General features: G+C 45.9%; 1 protein-coding gene and 1 long non-coding RNA gene across 13 annotated transcripts in view; one reads left to right on the top strand and one right to left on the bottom strand.

The window, feature by feature from the left end:
* Window positions 1-7,615: 7,615 nt before the first annotated feature.
* LOC309667726 lies at window positions 7,616-20,114 on the bottom strand. The gene is made up of 2 exons (XR_014267921.1): window positions 17,678-20,114; window positions 7,616-17,368 (listed from the first exon to the last, which is right to left on the bottom strand). It is a non-coding gene; the product is annotated as an uncharacterized lncRNA (long non-coding RNA).
* Window positions 20,115-20,529: 415 nt separating this feature from the next.
* PLEKHA7 (pleckstrin homology domain containing A7) overlaps window positions 20,530-26,477 on the top strand; it is a 210,187-nt gene continuing 204,239 nt past the window's right edge. For 11 of the 12 annotated variants that reach the window (XR_014267916.1, XR_014267917.1, XR_014267918.1 and 8 more), the window contains exons 1-3: window positions 20,531-20,674; window positions 20,791-20,867; window positions 20,963-21,020. Coding sequence is in view for 9 of the 12 variants with exons in the window: in XM_082476520.1 (XP_082332646.1) it covers window positions 20,589-20,674; window positions 20,791-20,867; window positions 20,963-21,020 (221 nt within the window). In the remaining 3 variants the exon portion in view is untranslated. Of the gene's footprint in view, window positions 20,675-20,790; window positions 20,868-20,962; window positions 21,021-26,477 lie in introns of all 12 variants that reach the window. The other variant, XM_082476523.1, reaches the window with a different exon arrangement.

The following is a 26,477-nucleotide window of genomic DNA, read 5'->3' as shown; positions in this document are numbered from 1 at the left end:
AGGATTACTGTCTGACTGGGATAGGTCTCTGACCTTTGAAAGCAAGATAAAGATTGGGTAGGGCTGGAAAGGGAAGTCAAGTAGTCATTTGGGTGGGTGTGGGGTGCCACCCAGAATGCATGGCAGGAGGGTCACCGAGGAAGCTGAACTGGGATTTGGGGGTGCGGTCAGTTAGCCATTCAGGTGATAAGACTTAGGTCCCCCCCACCACCACTGGGGAAAGAGCCTGGGACGGGCGTCTGTGAATAGCACAGCCAGAATGGAACCCAGGCTGTTGGTGCCTGAGCCCTGTTTTCTCCATCCCTGCACTGTCCCCCAGAGGTGCTGTGTGAACTTTGGCAAGTCTCACTGCCTGGCTGATCCTTACTAGTAAAGAAGGAGATTGGACCAGATAGGCTCCAAGCCACCTCTCCCCACCCGGGCAATGCCATGCTAAGTTCTGGAAGCAGGTGAAACTATTCAAGTCTCCAGCACCTCCAGAAGAGAGGCCCTGGGGCAGGGAGGATGTGTTTCCAGTCCTGACTAAATCACTTTTTCTTACATCATAACATTCCTTTCTGGTCTTGCACCTGCCTGAAGGATGGAAAATCGGTATCTGTGAGTCATCTCCTGGGCTCTGCCCAACCTGCCCATTTATTTCTTCATTCAGCAACATTCTCTAGATGCTCACAATGGCCCTGGCCCCTCTCCTCTCCTCTCTCATCCATCCATCCATCCATCCAATCAACAAATGTTTATTGAACTGTGTGTCAGCTGCTATTTTAGGCTTTGAGATACAATAGTGAGCAAAACTAGACACGGTCCCTGCCCTCTTGGAGCCTACAGGGTTTTGGAGGGGAGAGATACTAATTAAATGATCACCATACTAATGGAGATGCCAATGGTAACAAGTTCTACAAAGGAGATGGGTCTGGTACTAAAAGAGCCTGTGGGTGGTCAGGTGGGGGAATCTCACCAAGGTGGGTAGAGAAGGCTTCCCTGAGGATGTGACTCTTGAGCTGTTGTCTGACGTAAGGGGGAGTGAAGTGGGGAGATGCAGTGGGCATTCCAGGCACAGGAAATGGCCCGTACAAAGGCCTTGTGGCAGATGGAGCCCAGTGAGTCGGGGAGGGAGGCAGGGGCCAGACCCACAGGACTTTGTAGGCCTTTGAAAGGGACGGTCTTGTCTTTAGAGCAATAGGGATGAAGGGTTTTTTGGGTTTTTTTTAAAACTTATTTATTTTTGGCTGCGTTGGGTCTTCGTTTCTGTGCGAGGGCTCTCTCTAGTTGCGGCGAGCGGGGGCCACTCCTCATCGCGGTGCGCGGGCCTCTTACTATCGCGGCCTCTCTTGTTGCGGAGCACAGGCTCCAGACGCGCAGGCTCAGTAGTTGTGGCTCACGGGCCCAGTTGCTCCGCAGCATGCGGGATCTTCCCAGACCAGGGCTCGAACCTGTGTCCCCTGCACCGGCAGGCAGACTCTCAACCACTGCGCCACCAGGGAAGCCCCGATGAAGGGTTTTAATCAGGGTGAGTGACATGATCAGCTTTACATTTTTTAAATATTCTGGCTGCCCGCTGGGTGAAGAATGGATGAGGGTGAGTGGAAGATGAACTGGACCTAGTGAATTTGGGAGACCAGAGAGGAGGCCAGAGTCCAAAGGAGAGATGACTGCAGCTCGGACTAAGGTGTCAGGGTAGAGGTGGAGAAGAGCAGAGAAGTTAGAGAAACATCTAGACCATAAACCTGTCAAGACTTGGTGTTGGGTTGGATGTGGGGAGTGAAAGAGAGGTATGAAAGACGACTGCCAGTCTCTGGCACGGGCAGAAGCAGGGGTGGTAGTCATTCATGAAGACAGGGAACTCTGGGTGGAGGGGGGCAGGTGTGGGCCGTACATTATGAGTTCAGTTTTGGAGATGTTGAGTTTGAACTGTCTATAAGATATCCAGTTAGGTCAAATAATAATAAGTAACGCTGAGCACTTACACATGTGGGACGTTACACTAAGGGCGTTATCAGTATTATCTCATTTAATTCTGATAGTCACTCTATGAGTAGAGAGCATCAGCATCTCCATTTTCCAAAAGACACCAGGGCACAGAAAGGGAAAGCAGGCAGGCAGTTGGACATACTGGTCTGAAGCTCAGAAAAAAGCTCTAGGCAGGAGATGTAGCATCTTCAGGGAGGAGTAGAACCTGAAGCCATGGTCAAGTGAAATTGTCCGAGGAGAGATGAGTCCAGCTTCTCTCCCATCTTACCTCCACCCCGTCTCTAGCTGGGCTCCGCTCAGGCCCACTCTCCTGTGCTGGGCAGTAAGTGGGGTGCCTGGACCCACCCTGGGTGTGGGAGATTGTCTATATCAAACTCTTCGTTCTCCACTCAAGAGGTGGGGCCTAATCGTCCTCCCTTTCAATCTGCCAGGCATGTGACTTGCTTGTAAATATTAGAATTCAAAAAAAGTGACTTTAGGACTTTTGAAGCTAGGGCAGAAAAGGCCTTGTTACCTGGATCACTCATGCTCGGGGTAGGAAGGCTGACCCTGAGCCTCCAAGCTGCGAGAGAGCGGAGGCCACACGCAGAGGCCATGCACGGGTGCTCTGGAAACCAGCCACAGTGGCACAAGATAAAAAACGAACAGTAAAAGAAAGAATGAAAGGGTTCTATTAAAGGTATTTCACCTGAAGTCCCCACCCAACCCCGACACGCGCACACACATGCAGGGTAGTACTACTGCCCTCCCATACAGCACTGCCGCTCCGAAGACAGTGGCCTTTGGGACATTCTGGCTCAAACTTAGGGTCACACAGATCCCAGCTTTGAGCCACAGGGTCCAGGGAAAGCCAGTATGTCATGGGTACACAGATCCCTTGGGGCCTGACCACCTAAGGGGAAGCAGATGCCAGTGGGTAATGGCAGGTCCTAGAGATTTATTTTTTAATAAATTTATTTATTTATCTATTTACTTTTGGCTGCGTTGGGTCTTCATTGCTGCACATGGGCTTTCTCTGGTTGCAGCGAGCGGGGGGCTACTCTTCGTTGTGGTGCGCGGGCTTCTCATTATGGCGGCTTCTCGTTGCGGAGCACAGGCTCTAGGAAGCAGCAGGTCCTAGAGATTTACTATTTTTTTAATTTTAATTTTTTAATGAATTTATTTATTTATTTATTTATGGCTGCATTGGGTCTTCGTTGCTGCACGCGGGCTTTCTTTAGTTGCGTTGAGCTGGGGCTACTCTTCATTGCGGTGCGTGGGCTCCTCATTGCGGTGGCTTCTCTTGTTGCAGAGCACGGGCTCTAGGTGCGTGGGCTTCAGTAGTTGTGGCACGTGGGCTCTAGAGCGCAGGCTCGGTAGTTGTGGCTTGTGGTGCACAGGCTTAGTTGCTCCGCGGCATGTGGGATCTTCCCAGACCAGGGCTTGAACTCGTGTCCCCTGCATTGGCAGGCGGATTCTTAACCAGTGCACCACCAGGGAAGTCCCTGGGTCCTAGAAATTTAGAGGGACTGTGAGTCCCAGGGAGCCCCACCAGAGGGCAGCAGGAAGCTGGCCCTAGGCTCCAGTGAGTCCCTCTGCTGAGAATGTCACTGGGGGTCCAGAGGCTCCATGGAGAAGAATTTAGGTCAGATTCTGAAGGAAGACAGTGGGAAAGCTACTTTAAGCTTGTGTGGAGGGATGGCCTGTATAGAGCTAGGTAGGCAGGAGTTAAGAAGTCAAAATTGCCAGAGGTGAGGATGGGGACTAGACGCTCCGTTCAGGCAGGGAGGGACTGTGTCTGTTTTATGCAACCACCTATACCATTAGACCCATGCCTGGCATATAATATGCATTAAATTAATATATATTGATCAAATGCACAAATGGAGATACTGTTGGAAGGGACAAGGGAGGGAAGGGAAGGAACGGCAAATGTTTTGAGTGGAAGACAAAAAAGAAAGGAATTTTTACTTATTGGGCACCTACTATATTTTGGGCAGTACCCTAATAATAAGCTCTTTAAATTCATGATCTCTCTTTTCAAGTTAGTTTTTTGGGTTTTTAAAAAATTTATTTTATTTATTTATTTATTTTTGGCTGCATTGGGTTTTCATTGCTGTGCGCGGGCTTTCTCCAGCCACAGCGAGGGGGGGCCACTCCTCGTTGCAGTGTGTGGGCTTACCGCGGTGGCTTCTCTTGTGGAGCACGGTCTCCAGGTGCGCGGGCTTCAGTAGCTGTGGCGCACGGGCTCTGTAGTTGTTGCTCGCGGGCTCTAGAGCACAGGCTCAGTAGTTGCGGCACACGGGCTTAGTCGCTCTGCAGCATGTGGGATCCTCCTGGACCAGGGCTCGAACCCATGTCCGCTGCATTGGCAGGCGGATTCTCAACCACTGCACCACCAGGGAAGCCCATTGTTCATTTATTTTTTATTTTTAGCTGTGGTGGGTCTTCGTTACTGCACGCGGGCTTTCTCTAGTTGCAGCGAGCAGGGGCGGCTACTCTTTGTTGGCGGTGTACAGGCTTCTCGTTGCAGTGGCTTCTCTTGTTGCACAGCATGGGCTCTAGGAGCGCGGGCTTCAGTAGTTGTGGCACGTGGGCTCAGTAGTTGTGGCTTGCGGGCTCTAGAGCGCAGGCTCAGTAGTTGTGGCACACGGGCTTAGTTGCTCTGTAGCATGTGGGATCTTCCCAGACCAGGGGTCGAACCCGTGCCCCCTGCATTGGCAGGTGGATTCTCAACCAGTGCGCCACCAGGGATGTCCCTCAAGTTAGTTTTTTGACTGAAAAACAACACATGCTTAAGGTTAAAAAATATGAAACAAAACAAGAATTTTAAAGTAAGTCTCACTCTCATATCAGACCCATAAGCCTTCTTCTCAGAGGCTAACAATATTTTTTGCATATCTTTGTAGAAATATTATATGCATGTCCCTTGAGGGTCATCTGCTCCCTCCTGCATCTTTCTGAACCTCCAGGCTCAGATTAGAGCAGCATTTCTCAAAATGTGGTCTGGGACCACCTTCAACAGAATCACCTGGTGGGGACATCGCTTATTAAAATGCAGAATTTGGGGCTTCACATAGACCCCCTAGAATCAGGGTAAGGAAAAATCCCTGATTTTCCGCCCCAGGCAATTCTGATACCCACTAGCATTTGAGAAGCACTGACCTGACTCACACAATCACTTCATGGAGAGAGGGCCCAGATAGCAGTGGGTACAAATCTAGGCTCCACTATTTCCTCACTGGGGGACCTTGGCCCTGGGTGAAGCACTTTACTTCTTGTCTTAGTGGGCTTGGGCTGCCTTAACAAAGTGCCACAAGCTTGGGTGGCTTAAACAACAGAAATTTATTTCCTTAGATCTGGAGGCTGTAAGTCCCAGATCCAAGTGCAAACAGGGTTAGTTTCTGGTGAGGCCTCTCTTCCTTACTTGCAGATGGCTGTCTTCTTGATAAGTCTTGATATGTCTTTTCTCTGTGGGTGTAAAGAGAATGAGCTCTGGTCTCCCTCTTCTCATAAGGACACCAGTCCTAACGGATTAAGGCCCCACCCTTATGACCTCATTTAACCTTAATTACTTCTTTAAAGGCCCTATCTCCAAATACAGTCACATTGGGGATTAGGGCTCCTATATATGAATTTTGGGGCACAGAGACACAGTTCAGTCCATATTACTTCTTATTCCTGTCCCACCCCCAATTTAGAGTCTTCCTACCCAAGGCGTGTCTCTCCCATTTATTCAAGTCATGTTTTATAAACCTCAGTAATACTTAGGAGTTTTCTTCATAATAAACTTTCATATTTCTCACTAGTTTATTACTAAATATTTTAATATTTAACTTTTTTTTAACTTTTACACCGCCAACTTTTTATTTGGAAAATTTTCCAACCTATAGAAAAGTTGCAAAATATACAATGAATACCCATATACCTAGATTTACCAGTTGTTAAACTTTTGCCACATTTGCTTTATCTTTCTCTATAAATCTATATTATTTTTTCCTGAACCAGGGTCTTCAGGCTCCTGTAGTGCTCTTCCAGCAGCTCCAGAGCAGCTCTGGTTTTCTGGTATTTAAAGGACCCACTTCTCCGAAATACTGAGAATTCTTGAGGGGAGGGCCCATGATGTATGTTCTATAGAAGCTCAAGGACTTTGCAGTGTCTACTGCCAATAGACAGTTATTACATTCAATAATAAGAGAAGTGGGATGCCCAGATTCACACAGCTTAGTGAGGGGCAGCACCTGGAGGCAAATGCAAATCTGTTAGACCCCAAAGTTAATGCTCCTACATACTGTCTCCTTGATAGTAAAGCAGACTTTTTACTGGAGAATAATGCATTATTGGTTTCTTGGAAGCTGAAAATTCTTGGGCACATGTTTTGTTGAGTGAATCACATTTTGACTCATCTTTGAACATGAACTATTTTGCATTTAAGTTGATGGCTTAGTGCCATGTACTTCAGCAGGACTGTCTAGTATAAACTAAAGTCCCTCCCCAGGGCCAATCAAGGGAAAGATCCTCTGGACAAAAGCTCTTCTTGTCATGGGTGGTGGTGATTTGTCCTGATAATTAGGTTGGAAAGGGCCTTGGACAGATATAGAGAGGTGTGTTGGAGTCTAGGCTACGTTACATTACTAGCCACACAATCTTAGGAGACCCACTTGCCCTCTGTGGGCCTCTGTGTCCTCCTTTAGAAATGGGGATAAAAACTCTTGCTCTGCCCACCTCCTAGAGATGCTATGATCAGAAAAGGGGAGAAAGCACACAAACCTTCTATGTTTTAAATTCCATCCAGCTGAAATATTTGTAATTGTACTCAGCCGAGGATCATGTAGAACTTCAAAAAAATTCATTACTTTGTTTTTATAAACTGAAACATTTGCTGTGACTAGGCAATGATTGTCTGGGAAAAATTCACATCTTGTTTTGACCAATCACAGGAGGTATTGATCCAGAATGGAACTGGCACCACATATTTGCACTCACATTCAAATGTTACTTCTTAGCCTGCAGAGTGCCTTTTCTTAATTATATAAAATGAAAAATGTGAAAAAGAATTCTCTAGGGCCTGATAGCTTGGGGTCAGTAGTGGTACTTATTTACCTTGGGTGTATATTAGAATCACCTGGGGAGATTTAAGGTCATACCAATGCCACCAACACCAACTGTATTACTTGGGATAGGGCACAGGCATTTTGTTAAAGCTCCCAAGTAATTCTAATGGGTAGTAAGGTCTATAGGTACATGAAAGTATGACATGGAGAAGCTAAAATGGGGGAGTGGCCAAGATGGCAGCATAGGAAGACCCTGAGCTCACCTCCTCCATCGGGCACAGCAAAATTACAGCTGTTTACAGAGCAGTTGATGAGAAAGGCCCAAAGTCTAGCAGAAAAGATCTTCTACAACCAAAGATATAAAGAAGGAACCATAACAAGATGGGTAGGAGGGGTGGAGACACAGTACAGGCAAGACTCCCAGGTTGGCGACCACCAAACAGGAGGATAATTACAATTGCACATGTTCTCCTTAAGGAGTGGGGTCTGAGCCCCTCATGAGGGTCCCCAGACCGGGGGTCTTGCACCAGGAAGACAAAACACCAGAACAATTGGCTTTGAAGGCCAGCAGGGCTTGCTTTCAGAAGAGCCAGAGGGCTGTAGGAAAGAGACTCCACTCTTTTTTTTTTAACATCTTTATTGGAGTATAATTGCTTTACAATGGTGTGTTAGTTTCTGCTTTATAACAAAGTGAGTCAGCTATACATATACATATGTCCCCATATCTCTTCCCTCTTGTGTCTCCCTCCCTCCCACCCTCCCTATCCCACCCCTCTAGGTGGACACAAAACACTGAGCTGATCTCCCTGTGCTATGCGGCTGCTTCCCACTAGCTATCGGTTTTACATTTGGTAGTGTATATATGTCCATGCCACTCTCTCACTTTGTCCCAGCTTACTCTTCCCCCTCCCAGTGTCCTTAAGTCCATTCTCTAGTAGGTCTGCATCTTTATTCCCGTCTTGCCCCTAGGTTCTTTGTGACCATTTTTGTTTGTTTGTTTAGATTCCATATATATGTGTTAGCATACGGTATTTGTTTTTCTCTTTCTGACTTACTTCACTCTGTATGACAGACTCTAGGTCCATCCACCTCACTACAAATAACTCAATTTCGTTTCTTTTTATAGCTGAGTAATATTCCATTGTATATATGTGCCACATCTTCTTTATCCATTCATCTGTTGATGGACACTTAGGTTGCTTCCATGTCCTGGCTATTGTAAATAGAGCTGCAATGAACATTGTGGTACATGACTCTTTTTGAATTATGGTTTTCTCAGGGTATATGCCCAGGAGTGGGATTGCTGGATCATGTGGTAACTCTATTTTTAGTTTTTTAAGGAACCTCCATACTCTTCTCCACAGTGGCTGTATCAATTTACATTCCCACCAACAGTGCAAGAGGGTTCCCTTTTCTCCACACCCTCTCCAGCATTTATTGTTTCTAGATATTTTGATGATGGCCATTCTGACCAGTGTGAGGTGATGCCTCATTGTGGTTTTGATTTGCATTTCTCTAATGATTAATGATGTTGAGCATTCTTTCATGTGTTTGTTGGCAATCTGTATATCTTCTTTGGAGAAATGTCTATTTAGGTCTTCTGCCCATTTTTGGATTGGGTTGTTTGTTTTTTTGATATTGAGCTGCATGAGCTGCTTGTAAATTTTGGAGATTAATCCTTTGTTAGCTACTTCATTTGCAAATATTTTCTCCCATTCTGAGGGTTGTCTTTTCGTCTTGTTTATGGTTTCCTTTGCTGTGCAAAAGCTTTTAAGTTTCATTAGGTCCCATTTGTTTATTTTTGTTTTTATTTCCATTTCTCTAAGAGGTGGGTCAAAAAGGATCTTGCTGTGATTTATGTCATAGAGTGTTCTGCCTGTGTTTTCCTCTAAGAGTTTTATAGTGTCTGGCCTTACATTTAGGCCTTTAATCCATTTTGAGTTTTTTTGTATATGGTGTTAGGGAGTGATCTGATTTCATTCTTTTACATGTAGCTGTCCAGTTTTCCCAGCACCACTTATTGAAGAGGCTGTCTTTGGAAAGAGACTCCACTCTTAAAGGGTGCACACAAAATCACACAAAGTTTGACAGACAAGCAAAAGCTAAGAGTGTAGCACCATGAAACCAGCTCTATAAGAAATGTTAAAGGGACCTCTCTAAGCAGAAAAGAAAAGGCCACAACTAAAAATATGAAAAGTACGAAAGGAAAAATCTCATTGGTAATGGCAAATATACAGTAAAGATAGTAATCAACCATGTATAAAGCTAGAGGAAGGTTAAAAGACAAAAGTAGTAAACTCATCTATGTCTGCAATAAGTAGTTAAGGGATCCACAAAACAAAAAGATGTAAAATGTGATGTCAAAAACAGTAAACATGGAGGGGGGATGGAGTAAAAATGCAGAGTTGTTAAAATGCATTAAAACTTAAGAGATCAGCAACTTAAAATAATCATGTATATATAAAGATTGCTGTATATAAACCTCATGGTAACCACAAACCAAAAATCTGTAACAGATATATGCACAAACACAAGAGAAAGGAATCCAAACATAACACTAAAGATAGTCATCAAATCACAAGGGAAGGGAGCAAAAGAAGAAAAAAGGAGCAAAAAAGAACTACAAAAACAACCCCAAAATTAACAAAATGGCAATAAGTACATACCACTCCTGGGTATTTATCCAATGAAAACACTAATTAGAAAAGATATATGCACCCCTATGTTCATTGTAGCATTATTTATAATAGCCAAGAAGCAACCTAAGTCCCCATCAATAGATGAATAGATAAAGAAGATGTGATATATATATACATATATATGATACATACATATATATATACACACACACACAATGGAATGCTACTCAGTCATAAAAAGGAATGAAATCTTGCCATCATTGTCAAAATGGATGGACCTACAGGGTATTATAAGTTAAATGAAATAAGTCAGGGAAAGACAAATCCTATATGATTTCATTTATATGTGGAATCTAAAAAACAAATGAACAAATATAACAAAACAGAAACAGTTACAAATACAGAGAACAAACAGGTGGATGCCAGAGGAAAGGGGAGCAAGGGAGGAGAGAAATAAGTGAGGGAGATTAAGAGGTAGAAATTTCCAGTTGCAAAATAAATGGGTCACAAGGATGAAATGTACATTGTGGGGAATATAGTCAATAATTATGTAATATCTTTGTATGGTGACAGACGGTAACTAGACTTATTGTGATGATCATTTTGAAATGTATAGAAATACTGAATCGCTATATTGTATAACAGGAACTAACATAGTGTTGTAGGTCCATTATACTTTAGAAACAGCCTCATAGAAAAGAGATCAGATTTGTGTTTACCAGAGGCACAAAGGGGAACTGGATGAAGGTGATCAAAAGGTACAGACCTCCAGTGGTTAGCACTCCATGCTTTCACTGCCGAGGGCCCGGGGTTGGCTCCCTGGTCTGGGAACTAGGATCCTGTAAGCCACGTGGCATGGCCAGAAAAAAAAAAAAGGTACAGACTTCCAGTTATAAGATAAATAAGTACTAGGGATGTAATGTACAACATGATAAAGATTATAAACACTGCTGTATGTTATATATGAAAGTTGCGAGCAAAACCTAAGAGTTCTCATCACAAAGGGAAATACTTTCTTCTATTTCTTTTGTTTTGTGTCTCTATGAGATGACGGATGTTCCCTAAACTTATTGTGATAATCACTTCATGATGTATGTAAGTCAAATCATTATGCTGTGCACCTTAAACTTACACAGTGCTGTATGTCAATTATATCTCAATAAAGCTGGAAGAAAAAAAAAGGAAAATGCTCGAACAGCACTAGCTGTCCAATTGAAATATAATGTGAGCCGCAAAGGTGAGCCAATATATGTAGCTTTGAATTTGGTAGTAACCACTCTTTTAATAATATATTTTACATAACTTAATGTATCCAAAATATTATATCAACATGTAATCATTATAAACAATTATGAATGAGGTATTTTACATTTTTTATACTAAGTCTTTAAAATCTGCTCTGTATTTTATACTTAGAGTACATATCAATTCAGACAATGTAGGCTAGCCATAATTCCCACGGCCAATGGCTGTTTGGGGTGATGCAGAGCTAGATAATATAAACATTTTTGCTAGTAATCCATTGGATTATGTTACTAGTAATTGCAAGAATTTCTAAATCTTACAAAAACGATTAGAATGCATGCATTGCTTTTATTATTGTTTTTACATTTACAGGTTTAAATTTGAAACCAAGTTGTTATAACATTGACTATCTCAGTAAAGCTTTGTGGTTTTCATCATATAGGTTTTACACATATGTTTTGTATATATTTTTTCATTAGGGTTATTCCTAAATTGTTTATATTTTTGCTGCTATTATTATGGGGGAAAGAGTTCAACTGATTATTAAACTATTAATTTTGTGATATTATCTTGGTCCTGAGTTTCCTTATTAATTCTAAGAGTTTAGGGTTGTTCTCCATGTTTTAAGGCATTATGCCATATTTGTATTGTCTGCAAATGAAGATAATTTTATTTCCTTCCCAATACTTAAATCTTTTATTTCTGTTTCAGGTCTGATTGTATTGGCAAGAACTTCTAAAACAACCTTAAATAATAGCATCACTATAGATATGCTTGTTCTTTTTTAAAAAAATGTTTATTTATTTTAATGAGAATATTTTTAAATGTTTCATTGTTAAAGAATGTGTATGTCTGAGAGATATACTCTCAAAAGAAACATCTGGTTATTTGTAATTTTCTAATACATTTCTTAAACTTTTTATTTTGAGATAATTATAGATTGCAAACAGAAGTTTGCAAAGACAGTAAAGAGGTCCCTATTTACCCTCCACCCATTTCACCAATGGTTACATCTTACATAACTACAGGACAATATCATATCAAAATTAGAAAATTAGCATTGGTACAGGGACTTCCCTGGCGGTCTGGTGGTTAAGACTCCCCGCTTCCACTGCAGGGGGCATGGGTTCGATCCCTGGTCGGGGAACTAAGATCCCGCATGCCCACATGGCGCGGCCAAAAAAAAAAAAAGAAAATTAGCATTGGTATAATGTATGTGTACGTCATTCTATAGTTTACAGAATACAGACTATATCATTCTGTAGTCATTTTACTGATTTGTGTAACCACCATTGCAATCAAGATACAGAACTATTTCATCACTACAAAGATCTCCTTCATGCCACTCTTTTATCCATCTTTCCCCTTCCCATCACCATCCCTCACCCCTTGCAACCACTGATAAGTTCTCCATCTCTGTAATTTTTAAAATTTGAGAATGTTATGGAATCATATAATGTGACCTTTTCAGATTGGCTTTTTTCACTCAGCATAATTCCTTGAGATCCACTCAAGTTGTTGTATATACCAACAGTTTGTTACCAAGTGTATTCCATGGTGTAGATGTACCACAGTTTTTAAAACTATTCAGCTACTCTAGGACATTTTGTTTGTTTCCAGTTTGGGGCTATTACAAAAAGCTGCTATGAACAATCACGTATAAGTTTTTATGTGAGCATGTCTCATTTCTCTGGAATGTCCAGGAGTGGGAATGCTGGGACATATGGTAAGTGAATGTTAAGTTTTTTAAGAAACTGCCAAACTATTTTCCAGAATGGCTGTACCATTTCACATTCCCACTAGCAATGTGTGAGAGAGACAGTTTCTCTGCACACTCACCAGCATTTGATATTGTCACTATTTTTCATTTTAGATTCTAACATAATTTTTAAAATGAGTGTATTTTCTCAAATACATCTTTTGGCATTTATTGAGATAATTTCATGGTATCTCTTATTGGAACTCTTGATGAACTGTATTATTTTATCCATAAATATACATATATATTTTCCTCTGAATATTGCATTTTATTTTTCGGGGGAGAGGATAGGAGGAGTAAGGGGAAGAAAGCAGGGTCCCACTGGAGTCTCCAAAGTGTATGAAACTAGTAGTATAAGGATGGGATGAGATGGCCAGGCAGATTAGATAGAAGGCCCCCAAGATTCTTTTTTCTACTGATTTTTGTAATCTAATGAAAATATGACATATGTAATTGCCTAGCACATGGTATTCAATAAATGTCAGTTGCCTTTTCTAGCAGGGTTCTTTACAGGCTAGGTTGTACCTAGACACCATCATCTTTCTCCTTTCAGGGAATGAAGGTCACCTAGAAAACTAGGCAACTAAAAGCACAGCACGGTTTGGGTAATGCAGTTGGCTGGCTGGCTCAGTGTGTTGTCTGTCTCCCCATTCTCCCCACTCTGCTGGGCCAGGGAGGGGCTAAGAGTACAGTTTCCCCAGTGGCTGCACAGGGGACTCGCCAGCTTGTCCTAGCAGATCATGTGGAGGGCTGTGGGCTGCAATGCTCTAATGCACAGTCATCTCTTTTTTTTTTTTTTTTTTTTAATTTTATTTATTTATTTATTTATGGCTGTGTTGGGTCTTCGTTTCTGTGCGAGGGCTTTCTCTAGTTGTGGTAAGCGGGGGCCACTCTTCATTGCGGTGCGTGGGCCTCTCACTATCGCGGCCTCTCTTGTTGCAGAGCACAAGTTCCAGATGCGCAGGCTCAGTAATTGTGGCTCACAGGCCCAGTTGCTCCGCGGCATGTGGGATCTTCCCAGACCAGGGCTCGAACCCGTGTCCCCTGCATTGGCAGGCAGATTCTCAACCACTGCCCCACCAGGGAAGCCCCCAGTCATCTCTTTTTGATGTTGATAATTGTACTGAAAAAAAGCAGACATGCATGCTGATTTTGCCAGCTGTCTTCAGGATCTCAATAGCCTTGCTGTGCTTGATATCTTGGAAATCCACATTGTTCACATCTAGGACTTGGTCCCCTTTCTGAAGTCCTGCTCAGTGTACATCAGAGTCAAGAATCACCTTGGAGATGAAGATGCCTTGTTGGCAGGCCCTTCCTACTGAGATCTGAAATCCCAACTGAGCTCTAGGGGCTTTTTTTTTGTTTTTTAAATATTTATTTATTTTGGCTGTGCTGGGTCTAGTTGCGGCACACGGTATCTTCATTGCGGCATGCAGGATCTTTCATTGAGGTGCACAGGCTTCTATAGTTGTGTCGCGTGGGCTTAGTTGCCCCATGGCATGTGGGATCTTAGTTCCCTGACCACGGATCGAACCCGTGCCCCCTGCAGTGGAAGCGGGGAGTCTTAACCACCGGACCACCAGGGAAGTCCCCCTCTGCCCTTTTTTTTTTTTTTTTTAATTTTTGGCTGCATTGGGTCTTCGTTGCTGCACGCGTGCTTTCTCTAGTTGGGGCGAGTGGGGGCTACTCTTTGTTGCGGTGCGCAGGCTTCTCATTGCAGTGGCTTCTCTTGTTGCGGAGCATGGGCTCTAGGCACACAGGCTTCAGTAGTTGTGGCATGTGGGCTCAGTAGTTGTGGCTCGCGGGCTCTAGAGCGCAGGCTCAGTTGTTGTGGCGCACGGGCTTAGCTGCTCCACAGCATGTGGGATCTTCCCAGCCCAGGCCTCAAACCCGTGTCCCCTGCATTGGCAGGTGGATTCTTAACCCCTGCGCCACCAGGGAAGCCCCCCTCTGCCCATTTTTAATTGGATTGTTTTTGGTTACCGAGTTGTAGGAGTTCCTTACATAGTTTGGATATTAACCCTTTATCAGATGTATGATTTGCAAATATTTTCTTCCATTCTGTAGGTTGCCTTTTCACTTTGTTGACTGTTTCTTTGCAGAAGCTTTTAGTTTAATGTAGTCTCATTTATTTTTGCTTTTTTTGCTTATGCATTTGGTATCATATCTAAAAAATCATTGCCAAGACCAGTGTCAAGGAGCTTTTATCCTATGTTCTCTTCTAGTTTTATGTTTTCAGGTCTTATGTTTAAGTCTTTAATCCATTTGAGTTAATTTTTGTGAGTGGTGTAAGATAGGGGTCCAATTTCATTCTTCTGGGTGTGACCATCCAGTTTTCCCATTTATTGAAGAGACTATCCTTTCCCCATTGAGTATTCTTGGCTCCCTTGTCAAATATCAGTTGATAGCTTATGTGAGGGTTTATTTCTGGGCTCTCTATTCTGTTCCACTGGTTTACAGATCTATTTTTATGCCAGTACCATACTGTTTTGATTACTGTAGCTTTGTAGTATAGTTTGAAATCAGAAAGTGTGATGCCTCTAGCTTTGTTCTTCTTTCTCAGGATGACTTCGGCTAGTCAGGGTCTTTTTTGGTACCATATGAATTTTATTTTATTTTATTATTATTTTTTTGGCTGCATTGGGTGTTAGTTACAGCATGCAGGATCTTTCATTGTGGCACGCCCAGTCTCTTCGTTGCAGCACTTGGGCTTCTCTCTAGTTGTGGTGTGCGGGTTTTCTCTCTCTAGTTGTGGCGTGTGGGCTCCAGGGTGCACGGGCTCTGTAGTTGTGGTGCACGGGCTCCAGAGAGCATGGGCTCTATAGTTTGCGGCATGCGGGCTCTCTCATTTGGCGCGTGAGCTCAGTAGTTGTGGTGTGCAGGCTTAGTTGCCCCATGGCATGTGGGATCTTAATTCCCCAATCAGGGATCGAATCCGTGTCCCTTGCATTGGAAGGCAGATTCTTTACTGCTGGACCACCAGGGAAATCCCCATATGAATTTCATTTTTTTAATTTTTAACTTTTTTTGAATATTTTCTTTTTTTAATTTATTTTTTATAGAAGTGTAGTTGAATTACAATGTTGTGTTAATTACTGCTGTATAGCAAAGTGACTCAGTTATACATATATATATATATATATTCTTTTTCATATTCTTTTCCATTATGGTTTATCACAGGATATTGAATATAGTTCCCTGTGCTATACATTAGGACGTTGTTTATCCATTCTATATATACCAGTTTGCATCTGCTAATCCCAAACTCCCACTCCTATCCTCTCCCCCTCCCCCTCTCCCTTGGCAACCACCAGTCTGTTCTCTAGGTCCCTGATTCTGTTTCTGTTTCATAGATTGGTTCATTTGTGTCTTATTTTAGATTCTACATATAAGTGATATCATATGGTATTTGTCTTTCTCTTTCTTACTTACTTTGCTTAGTATGATAATCTCTAGGTCCATCCATGTTGCTGTATATGACATTATTTCATTCTTTTTAATGGCTGAGTAACGTTCCATTATATATAAACACCACATCTTCCTTATCCATTCATCTGTCAGTGGACATTTAGGTTGTTTCCAAGTCTTGTCTATTGTAAATAGTGCTGCTATGAACATAGGGGTGCATGTATCTTTTCGAATTATAGTTTTATCTGGGTATATGCCCAGGAGTGAGATTGTTGAATCATATGTCAACTCTATTTTTAGTTCATTGAGGAATGTACATACTGTTTTCCATAGTGGCTGTACCAATTTACATTCCAACCGTGTAAGAGGGTTCCCTTTTCTCCACACCCTCTCCAGCATTTATTATTTGTAGCTCATTAAGTTTCCTTAAAACAGGGCTATTTTTTAAAATAAATTTATTTATTTATTTTTGGCTGTGTTGGGTCTTCATTGCTGCACACGGGCTTTCTCTAGTTGTGGTGAGCAGGGGCTACTCTTTGTTGCAGTGTGTGGGCTTCTCATTGAGGTGGCTTCTCTTGTTGCAGAGCACGGGCTCTAGGTGTGCAGGCTTCAGTAGTTGTGGCATGTGGGCTCAGTAGTCGTGGTGCACGGGCTTAGTTGCTCTGCGGCACATGGGATCTTCCCAGCCCAGGCCTCAAACCCGTGTCCCCTGCATTGGCCGGCAGATTCTTGACCACTGCGCCACCAGGGAAGTCCCAAAACAGAGCGATTTTGAATTATTTACTGGGTAAATTGCATATCTCCATGTCTTTGGGATTGGTAACTGGAAGATTATTGTGATCCTTTGGTGGTGTCATGTTTCACTTTTGTCATGTTCCTTGAAGTTTTGTGTTGCTGTCTTTGCATTTGAAAGAGCAGCTCCCTCCTCTAGGTTTTACTAACTGCCTTTTTCAATGCATCCAAACTTGTATTTTTTTGCTCCGGTGGTGTGCTGGAACTTTACACCAAACCTGGACTTCCACAAAGACCCTCTTGTCTGCGGGTGATTTTCTAAGACAGGGTTTGCCACGGCTCCTAGACTGTGTCTGAGAGGGGCTGCAGTTGGTTCGTGGGCCTCTCAGGGTCCACAGCTGGGACCAAGGTTTGTATGTCTATTGCCTGAAATATGTGTGGGTGAGACTCCTCCTGGGTCCCTTGGCATATAATGCTGGATCCCACAGCTCCCAAAGAAGCACTCGAGTCCATGGATGGATGCCATATTGTTGTTGTTGAAGGCAGGACACAAATTAAGGGTATCTTATTCAGCCATGATGCACCTATATATTTTTTTTTAATTTATTTATTTATATTTATTTTTGGCTGTGTTGGGTCTTCGTTTCTGTGCGAGGGCTTTCTCTAGTTGTGGCAAGCGGGGGCCACTCTTCATCGCGGTGCGCGGGCCTCTCACTATCGCGGCCTCTCTTGTTGCGGAGCACAGGCTTCAGATGCGCAGGCTCAGTAGTTGTGGCTCACGGGCCTAGTTGCTCCGTGGCATGTGTGATCTTCCCAGACCAGGGCTCGAACCCGTGTCCCCTGCATTAGCAGGCAGATTCTCAACCACTGCACCACCAGGGAAGTCCCAGCACCTATATATTAATAGCAGCATACCACATACACAGTTCTGCGTTTTGCATTTCACTTAATATATATGAGAGTATTCCATACCAGTACATAGAGACCTATCTCATTCTTTTTAACAGCTGCATAGCAGCCCATTGTAGGAGTATGACATAATTTAACCCATTTTAAAAAATTGAGGTGTAATTGACATATAACATTATATTAGTTCCAGGCGTACAACATAATGATTCAATATTTGTATATATTGCAAAACATCACCACAATAAATCTAGTTAACATCTGTCACCATACAAATCCATTTTGGGGGGATAGACACTTAGGTTGTTTCTGGTCTTTTGTAACTATTGACAATGTTGCAGTGAATACTCTTGTACACATGTCTTTGTGCCCCTGTGTGAGCATTAACATAGGATAAATTTCTAGTAGAAGAATTGCTAGGTCAAAAGATATATGCATTTAAATTATAATAGCTGTTGCCAAATTGCCTTCAATGAGACAACTATTTTATAGTCCCACCACCAACAATGAACAAGAATGTCTTTCTCTACAAAGTGATTTTTGCCAATCTGATACTAAAAAATCTTACCTTAATTTTAATCTGCATTCCTCCTATTATGAGGGGGTTGAATATTCTTTCATTTGTTTAAATGTGTCACTTTTCTGGGCTTCCCTGGTGGTGCATTCGTTGAGAATCCGCCTGCCAATACAGGGGACACGAGTTCCATCCCTGGTCCGGGAAGATCCCACATGCTGCGGAGCAACTAAGCCCGTGTGCCACAACTACTGAGCCTGTGCTCCAGAGCCTGCGAGCCACAACTACTGAACCTGCATGCTGCAACTACTGGAGCCCATGCACCTAGAGCCCATGCTCCACAACAAGAGGAGCCACCACAGTAAGAAGCCCACTCGCCACAACTAGAGAAAGCCCGCTTGCAGCAACGAAGACCCAATGCAGCCAAAAATAAACAAATTTATAAAAAAAAAAGTATTACTTTTCTATGAACTGTGTGTTCATGTCCTTTGCCCACTTAATGCATTCTTTTAAATTAATGTTTAACAACAAAGACACTACTCTCCCCTTGTAATTTGCTCAAGAATCTCCTCAAAGGGAGGAGGCCCTCTCGGACTGGTGTTCAAGGTCCTCTCGGACAGGTGTTCAAGGTCCTCCACAATCACAGCTCCCTCTTTTTAACTCATATGGGCCTCCTTCCCAAACACCACTGTCTGTTCCTAAGGAAGGGACCTTTATGGTCTCCTCAACATCCCATACCCCTTCCACAATCCCATGTTTGCTCTCTCATCCCTCTCCTCTGGGATGCGTTCTTCCCAGTCAAATCTGACCAGTCCTTCAGGGTCCAGCCAAATTCCACCTGTCTGGGGCATATTCCTTCCTTCCTTCCTTTCCTTTCTTTCCTCTATTGTTGATTTACAATGTTGTGTTAGTTTTTGCTGTACAGGAAAGTGAATCAGTTATACATATATCCACTCTTTTTTAGATACTTTTCCCAATATAGGTCATTACAGAGTATTGAGTAAAGTGCTATACAGTAGGTTCTTATTAGTGGGGCGCCTTTCTGAATCTAGCCTACAGTCTCACTTTCATGTGAGCTGCATCCCACCAACTACCTCCTATGTCCCTCAAAGGCTGGACCTGACATCTCCCAGAGCCCAGCTTCCTCTCTGTCCATGCTTAGTGTGCAGGGATGTCAGGGTGGAGTGTTTTTCATGCACTCAAGCCGCATTTATTGACTATATATATGAGTCAGGCACTGTTCCAGGCACTGGGGATATGGCAGTGAGTGAGACAGAACAAGGCCCCTCCTCTCATCCAGCTGACATTTTACTGGTGTGTTTGTGTATGTGTGATAATGTACAACAAAAAGGCAATAAACAAACACACAAATAAGAATGTCAACTAAGTGCACAGAAGTAAAGGAATAGTGAGTGGAGGAGGGGAAGGGTCTCCTTTAGACAGTGAGGTCAGGGGAGGGATCCCCCAGGAGCTGAGATGAGACCAAAGACTGAGAAGGCTCCAGCCATGCAAAGAAGCTTCCAGAGTCCCCACTACAGACCACCCCCCCTGCCCCCCGCCTGGAGGGTCTGTTCTTCTAAAGATGGATGAGATGCAGCACAGCTCTCAGCACCTGTCTGTCACTTGACAAGAACTGAAGGCAGAGACCTGTTATTCCTTCCAACTTCAGGGCTATGTGTTGGTGTGTCGGGGGAGGACCTGCACCCTCCTGCTTCATACGCCAGCTGCAAACTTGGGTAAATGAAATCATGGCTGACCTGGGATTAACAGAGCACCTATACGTGCCCGGGTCCAGTTAAGTACTTTACACCACTGTTATTTCATTTAATCTACAGAACAATCCCATGTAGTATTTATTACTAACTTTATTTTACAGAGGAAGAAACCGAGGCTCGGAGGGAATATGGAAGTAACCTGTTGAGGTTTACATGGTTCAGAAAGAAGTACAGTTCCTGGAGAGAGTTGTGGCGTGGGGGTCCGGTGGGGTTTACCGGCGCATTCGGGGAGCACCCTGTCTCAGGAGTTGGCCCGCCGCGCCCCGAAGGCGGCCCCCGCCCTGCTCGAGTCTCGCGGCCTCAGGGGCCAAGGGGCGCGCGGCGGGCTGGGGGCGGGGAAGGCGCGGGGACAAAGGCCGCGGCTACCGCGCTGGGGCGGGCGGGTGCAGCGGCGAACTCCCGCGGCGGTGCCGGGACTCTGCCAGCCCGGGCCCTGGCCGCCGCACGCCCGCACCCCGTGGAGCCAGCGCCGCAATGGAGCGCCCGGGGGCGCAGTCCGGGCCCGCGCTGGCCGAGCCCGCCGGCACGCCGCCCGCACCGCCCCCTCCCCCGCCTCCGCCCCCTCCCTCCCTCCCCGCGGCGGCCGCGGCTACTCAGTGCGCGGCGAACATGGCGGCGGCGGCGGTCGGGCGGGACACTTTACCTGAGCACTGGTCCTACGGCGTGTGCCGGGACGGCCGCGTCTTCTTCATCAAGTACGGCGCGGGAAAGCGGGGACGCGGGCTGGGGCGCGGGCCGGGCGGGGGTGCGGGGCCGGGCGAGCGCCCCCAGAGCGGCGGCGGCTCTAACAGGTGCATCTCTCTCTCCGCAGCGACCAGCTCCGCTGCACGACCTGGCTACACCCGCGCACCGGGGAACCCGTCAACTCCGGCCACATGATCCGCTCAGGTGGGCGCCAGGCCGGCGGGGTGGGGCGCTCGGGGGAGGGGGGTCGTGCGCCTGGGTGGCCCAAGTTTGACCGGACTTTTCTCGCGTTTCCACAGACCTGCCCCGCGGCTGGGAGGAGGGCTTCACGGAGGAGGGCGCCAGTTACTTCATCGAGTAAGTGACGGGGGCGCCGCGCCTTCACCTGTGCCTCGGGGTGCGACCCGTTTCCCGCCGCGCCGCCGCCCCCCTTCCCCCCGCGCGGGTCCGGCGAGTTGGCGCGCACTGCGCCGCGGCCGCACTCATGTAGGCTATTTTGTGCCTGAGTTGTGCGGCGGGTTCCAGGGGGAGGCGAGGCGGGGGCCACATCTCCGCAGGGGGGCCCGGGCCGTGGTCCGGTATCCCGCCCGATGCGGGCGCCGGGGCTTCAAACTGCGCCCGGGACGCGGCGATTGGGCGGGCTTGGGGCGCTGGTGTGAGGGGTCGGACACACCTCCGCGCTGGGCTCTCGGGCTGCGCGGAGTCTGGCGGGTGCCGGGGCCGGGATGGCCCGGGGTGGGGAGAGCGGAAGTAGGGGTTCTGACCCGGGTCCGGCAACTGGGGTTGGGGAGGAGAGGGGGGTGGGGAAAGAGACGGAGGGCATCTCGTCTGGGGGTCTTTCTCTTCGGCCACGTTGTCCGGGATGGTGGTGGAAGGTCGGCACCGCAGCCCCGCTTCTCCAAAGCGCGGGCCTGCGGGGGAGCGGCGGGGCTGGGGAGGGGAACCGGTCAGCCAATAGCATTCCTCGACCACTCGGTGTCTTCAGCTGGCGCTTTACCGGGACTATCACTCCTGCCTCTGCTAGTCAATCAGTGGCTTTTCCGCCGAAGCTCGGGAGCCTTGCCCCAGCCGTCAGGTACCCTAGACCGAGGTCTGTAGAAATGAAATCGAGGGGCGGTGAGTTAAGGCGCCGTTCTGACGCTAACACTAGTGCAGTCTTTAATTTCCCACTCTGGGCGTGTACCTGGGTTGCAGCGTTTCTCTGCAACCCTCTGCCTGCTCGCAGGTGAGCTCCATGAGGTCACAAACTGCTTTTGATCCTTTGCCCCAGTGCCTGGCACAGAGTAGGCACTCGGTAAATGTTTGTTCACTGAATGAATAAACTAGGCAAAGGATAGAGGTTGGTGTATTTTGGGGGACTCTGAGTCAGAATTCCTTTCTTCACCAACTAAAACACTGCTAGTCAGTAGTGGAGCAGAATATTCGAAGCTCGGATGGTCCCAGAACATCCCAGAGCCTCCCTCCCGGTTTGGGCTCTGACAGATGGTTGAAATCCTGATGGATGAGATTTATAGAAATGAGCACTAGCCCTGTGACTGTGGTTCTGCTCTCCTACCTCACATCTGTATTTGAGAGAGAAGTTGGGGAGCTGGCTGGGACCTCAAACCTCTTGGTCACTGGGCCTCTCTGGCTCATAACTGCATCCATTGATGTTATTAGATTTCTCCTGTGTACCACACATTGTTGTAAGCATTGGGACTACAGAAGTGAGGAGGCAGACACTCACTGGTCGGCTGCTCAGGGAGCTTGCAATTGAGTGGGGGAGGGGAGGAAACAGAAAAATGAAAAAAACAAACAAGAATAATGTCAGATAGTGGTAACTACTATGCAGAAAATTAAAATAAGGTGATGTGATAAGTAACTGGGTGGTTTGGTTGGATTGGGAGGTTAGTGTTGGTGTTTCTGAATAGGTGACATTTAAGGTAAAATTTGAATGACGAGAAAGAGCCATCCTTCTGTGGATGAGGTGGCAGAGCATTTCCGGAAGAGAGAAACTGCCAGTGGAAGGGCTTTAAGGCACAAAAGAGCTTCGAGTTCAAGGAGCAGAAAGGCCGGTGTGTCTGGAATGTGGTGAACAAGGGAGAAGGTGGCAGGAGAAGAGGTTACAGACAGGAGAGAGCTGAATGGTACACAGCTTTGTGAGCCAGGGTAAGGAGTGACACGAATGATTTACTTTTTTTTTTTTTTTAATTAATTTATTTATTATTTATTTATTATATTTAGCTGTATTGGGTCTTCGTTTCTGTGCGAGGGCTTTCTCTAGTTGCGGCGAGCGGGGGCCACTCTTCATCGCGGTGCGCGGGCCTCTCACTGTCGCGGCCTCTCTTATTGCGGAGCACAAGCTCTAGACGCGCAGGCTCAGTAGTTGTGGCTCACGGGCTTAGTTGCTCCGCGGCATGTGGGATCTTCCCAGACCAGGGCTTGAACCTGTGTCCCCTGCGTTGGCAGGCAGATTCTCAACCACTGCGCCACCAGGGAAGCCCTGATTTACTTTTTAATTTTTTTTTTTGGCGGCTTGCAAGATCTCAGTTCCCCGACCAGGGATCGAACCTGGGCCCCGGCAGTAAAAGCTCTGAGTCCTAACCACTGGACTGGCAGGGAATTACCTGATTTACATTTTCAGAATGGTCTCTCTGCCTGTTCTAGAGTGGGCTGTAGGTGGGCAACTGTAGGGATAGTAGTAGGAGGCTATTGCTGTCGTCCAGGCAAGCATCATTGATGGCCTGACTGAGAGTGGTAGGTAGCATCGGAGCTGGAGAGAAGTGGTCAGATTCAGGCTTGGTGACTGGGTTGCAGTCTGCGAGAGAAGGAAAAGGGTCAGAGATGACTCCCGTGGGCTTGAGCACCTGAGTGGATGGTGCTCATATCACTGAGATGGGAAGGCCGGGAGGAGCAGGTTTGGGGTGGGGGAGAGCATGAGATCTCGTTGTGCCATGTTACATTGAGATGTGAATATATCAGTTAGTCAGGTGTGTGAATCTGAGCCCAGGAAAGAGAGAGGACTGGAGATATACATTTGGGTATTATAGGTGTTATTCAGGGCCACAGGATTAGATGAAATCACCTAGGAAAAGAGTGTAGACAGGAAAGATGACCTAAGCCTTGGGACAGAGCAGCATTTGGAGATTGGCAAAGGAGAAGGACTGAGAAGGTAGGAGAAAACCCAGGAGAATGAGGGCTCCCAGAAGCCTGAAGGACAAATCCTGAGTGGAACAGGTGGAAGAGAACACACGGGGTAAGGAAATGGAGTCAGTAAGTATAGGTGAATCTTTCAGGTGGTTTTGTTACAGAGTGGAGTTGAGGAACTAGCTGAGAACTGGAGAGGATGTACATTTGGAGGGGGGTGGTTTTTTTTAGAAGGAGATTGTAGAGCGTGTTTTGTTTGGATGGGAATGATCCAGAAGAGATGGAGAAATAGATGATGCAGAAAAGAGATGGGACAATTACTGGAGCAGTGTTTCAGAGAAGGTAGGAGGGAAGGCATCCAGGGCTTAAGTCTCACTGGTCTCAGATGGGAACAGGGCATTTCATCCGTTTGTGGAAAGGAAGGGCTGAGTGCCAGAGCTCATGTAAGGAGGTTGATAGGGTTGGTGAGGGGAGAGGTGGGTGATCCTGTCTGATAGTTTCGGTCTTTTTCATGAGGTACTAGGCAAAGTCTTGGGCTGGGGGACTTGAGGGGTGTGTAGGACTCTATAGGCCATAGTCACAGCCTCCCAACCTTCCTGTCTCTTGCTGACTCTTCTGTGGTAACTGTGTGTCAAGTCCCTGGTGATCATCTTACAGCAAGTTCTGGCTCCCTACCCCCCAGGGCCTAGGCTGTGTCCTCCCAGGCCTAGGGGAAAGCAGGATGTGACAGTGTCCCCACGCTCAAAGGTGAACCATGTGGGGAAGCTGAGACCCTGTGGCAGCTGATTATATTTCCTACCTCCCGTGACAATTTCTTGAGAGACTTAAGGGTTTGGGAGTAATTGTTCTCCTTTTCCCCACATAAAAAATGTTTTGCTTCACTCTGCTTTCTTAGATTCACTACGAGCATTTCTGAGTGTTCAATTTTTTTTTTTTTTTTTGGTCCTCCTCTAATAGGGCTCAGTTAGAGGGACAAAGCATTGGCACAGCTGCTTTTATTTTCCCCATTGGATCCTCGGACCAGAGAGTTGTGTGAGGTTTTCAGGATGCATCAGTTGCTCCTGATATTTAGCAGGTGTTTGAATACTTTCCAGAGAAAAATTTCTTGAAGCAGAAAACCTTGAGCTAAGGCAGGTGGATTTCAGTTTTGATTTCTGCACTTTTGGTTCATTTTTGGATTAACTTGGGACAAAACATCGTTCTCCCAATTCTAGACTAGGTGATGCTGATATCTCCTAAGAAGACTTCTTGTACTCTAAAACTTATTTGCTTTCCCATGAGCCTCTTAGCCAGGTAACAAGTTGTGATAATAGTGTCATTAACACCAACAGCAATAGTAATAGTAGCGATTATGTAATAGCTTCATCTTTCTGAGTCCTTGAAGAATGCCAGGAACTGTTTTATAGCTATTATCTGACTTAATTCTCACAACAACTTGATGAGGTAGGAACTGTTACTAGTCCCATTTTACCGATGTGGAATCTTGTATAATTCTGGACATTTGGGCAGCAAAGGGCAGTTGGCTTTCTCCAGTACCTTTTCTTTTTTGATCCTTCTAACAGTCCCTAGAAGCAGCAGGTCGGGGATTATCCCATTTTTCAGATGATGAAACTCAGGTTCACGAAGGTTCAGTGATTTGGCCGAAGTGTTAGAGCTGGGACTAGACTGTAGGTCTTCATGGTCACCATGGTGGTGGTGGCTTCTACCCCAGATCAGAGGTGAGAGCCAGCGTTGACACTTGAAGGAGCTTTGTGTGCCATGTGCCACTGCTCCGAGTCAAGCTGCCCAGGGCTCACGTGGCCGCACCTCTTCTTTGTTTTGCTGGGGATTGAAGTGCCTTGGAAGGGCAGCAGCCCTGGTGTCCTGTGCTGTCTGGTGGTGGTGCATGTCTCTGATTAGTAAGAAGTGGAAGACATTAATTTTTTTTTTTGCACCGCGTGGCTATCAGGAACTTAGTTTCCTGACCAGGGATCAAACCTGTGCCCCCGGCAGTTGGAAGCATGGAGTCCTAACCACTGGACATCCAGGGAATTCCCCATTATTACTTAGTAAAAACAGTTTGGCAGACACAGCCTTTTCAAACATGAAACCCATGAGGGAAAAGTTCTAGAAGAGGCCTTGGGAGCTAGAGTGTTACAGTGGGCTGGGCTTCAGGGTTTCATGAAACCCTGTGGGTTGGGTTCTCCCTACAGCAGGCTTTGAATAGATCTAGTCGACAAGGAGGATGAATGGCAGAGAGGAGGGGTCTTGCCTCCTCTGAGACTTTGGTGCCCAGCCCAGCACTGGGCACTGAGTAGGCATTTGGTATTTATTGAAGTAGATCAGGGGAATAGGGGAAACTGGGCAAGGTGAAGGAAGCAAAGCGGCCAGGAACCACACCCGTCAGGGCTGGTGCCTGGCCCTCAGGCTTCTTGGATGTAGTTGCTTGGTGTCAAGAACAGCACTCAAAGCGGGAACCTGGCCTCCTTTGTCTTCTTCACCTCATAACCTCATGCTCTGCATCTGGGGAACGGGACATCTGTTGGCCTTTGGACCAGGCCTCCCTCCCTCTCTGGTTGCCAGGCCTTGGTGTCTGCTGTAACTTGGCTCCAGGGTCCTGGTGGGAAACAGCTGATTGTACAAGGTCTCTTCTAACTTTAAGTCCCCCTCAGTTTTAGCTTTGGAGCCTTTCAGGCCATGCTGTGTAGG

The sequence above is a fragment of the Balaenoptera physalus genome (assembly GCF_965194825.1).
Source record: "Balaenoptera physalus genome assembly, chromosome: 10".
Lineage (NCBI taxonomy): Eukaryota > Metazoa > Chordata > Mammalia > Artiodactyla > Balaenopteridae > Balaenoptera > Balaenoptera physalus.
Note: the sequence above shows the minus strand (reverse complement) of the source record. Positions and strands in the feature narration are given on the sequence as shown.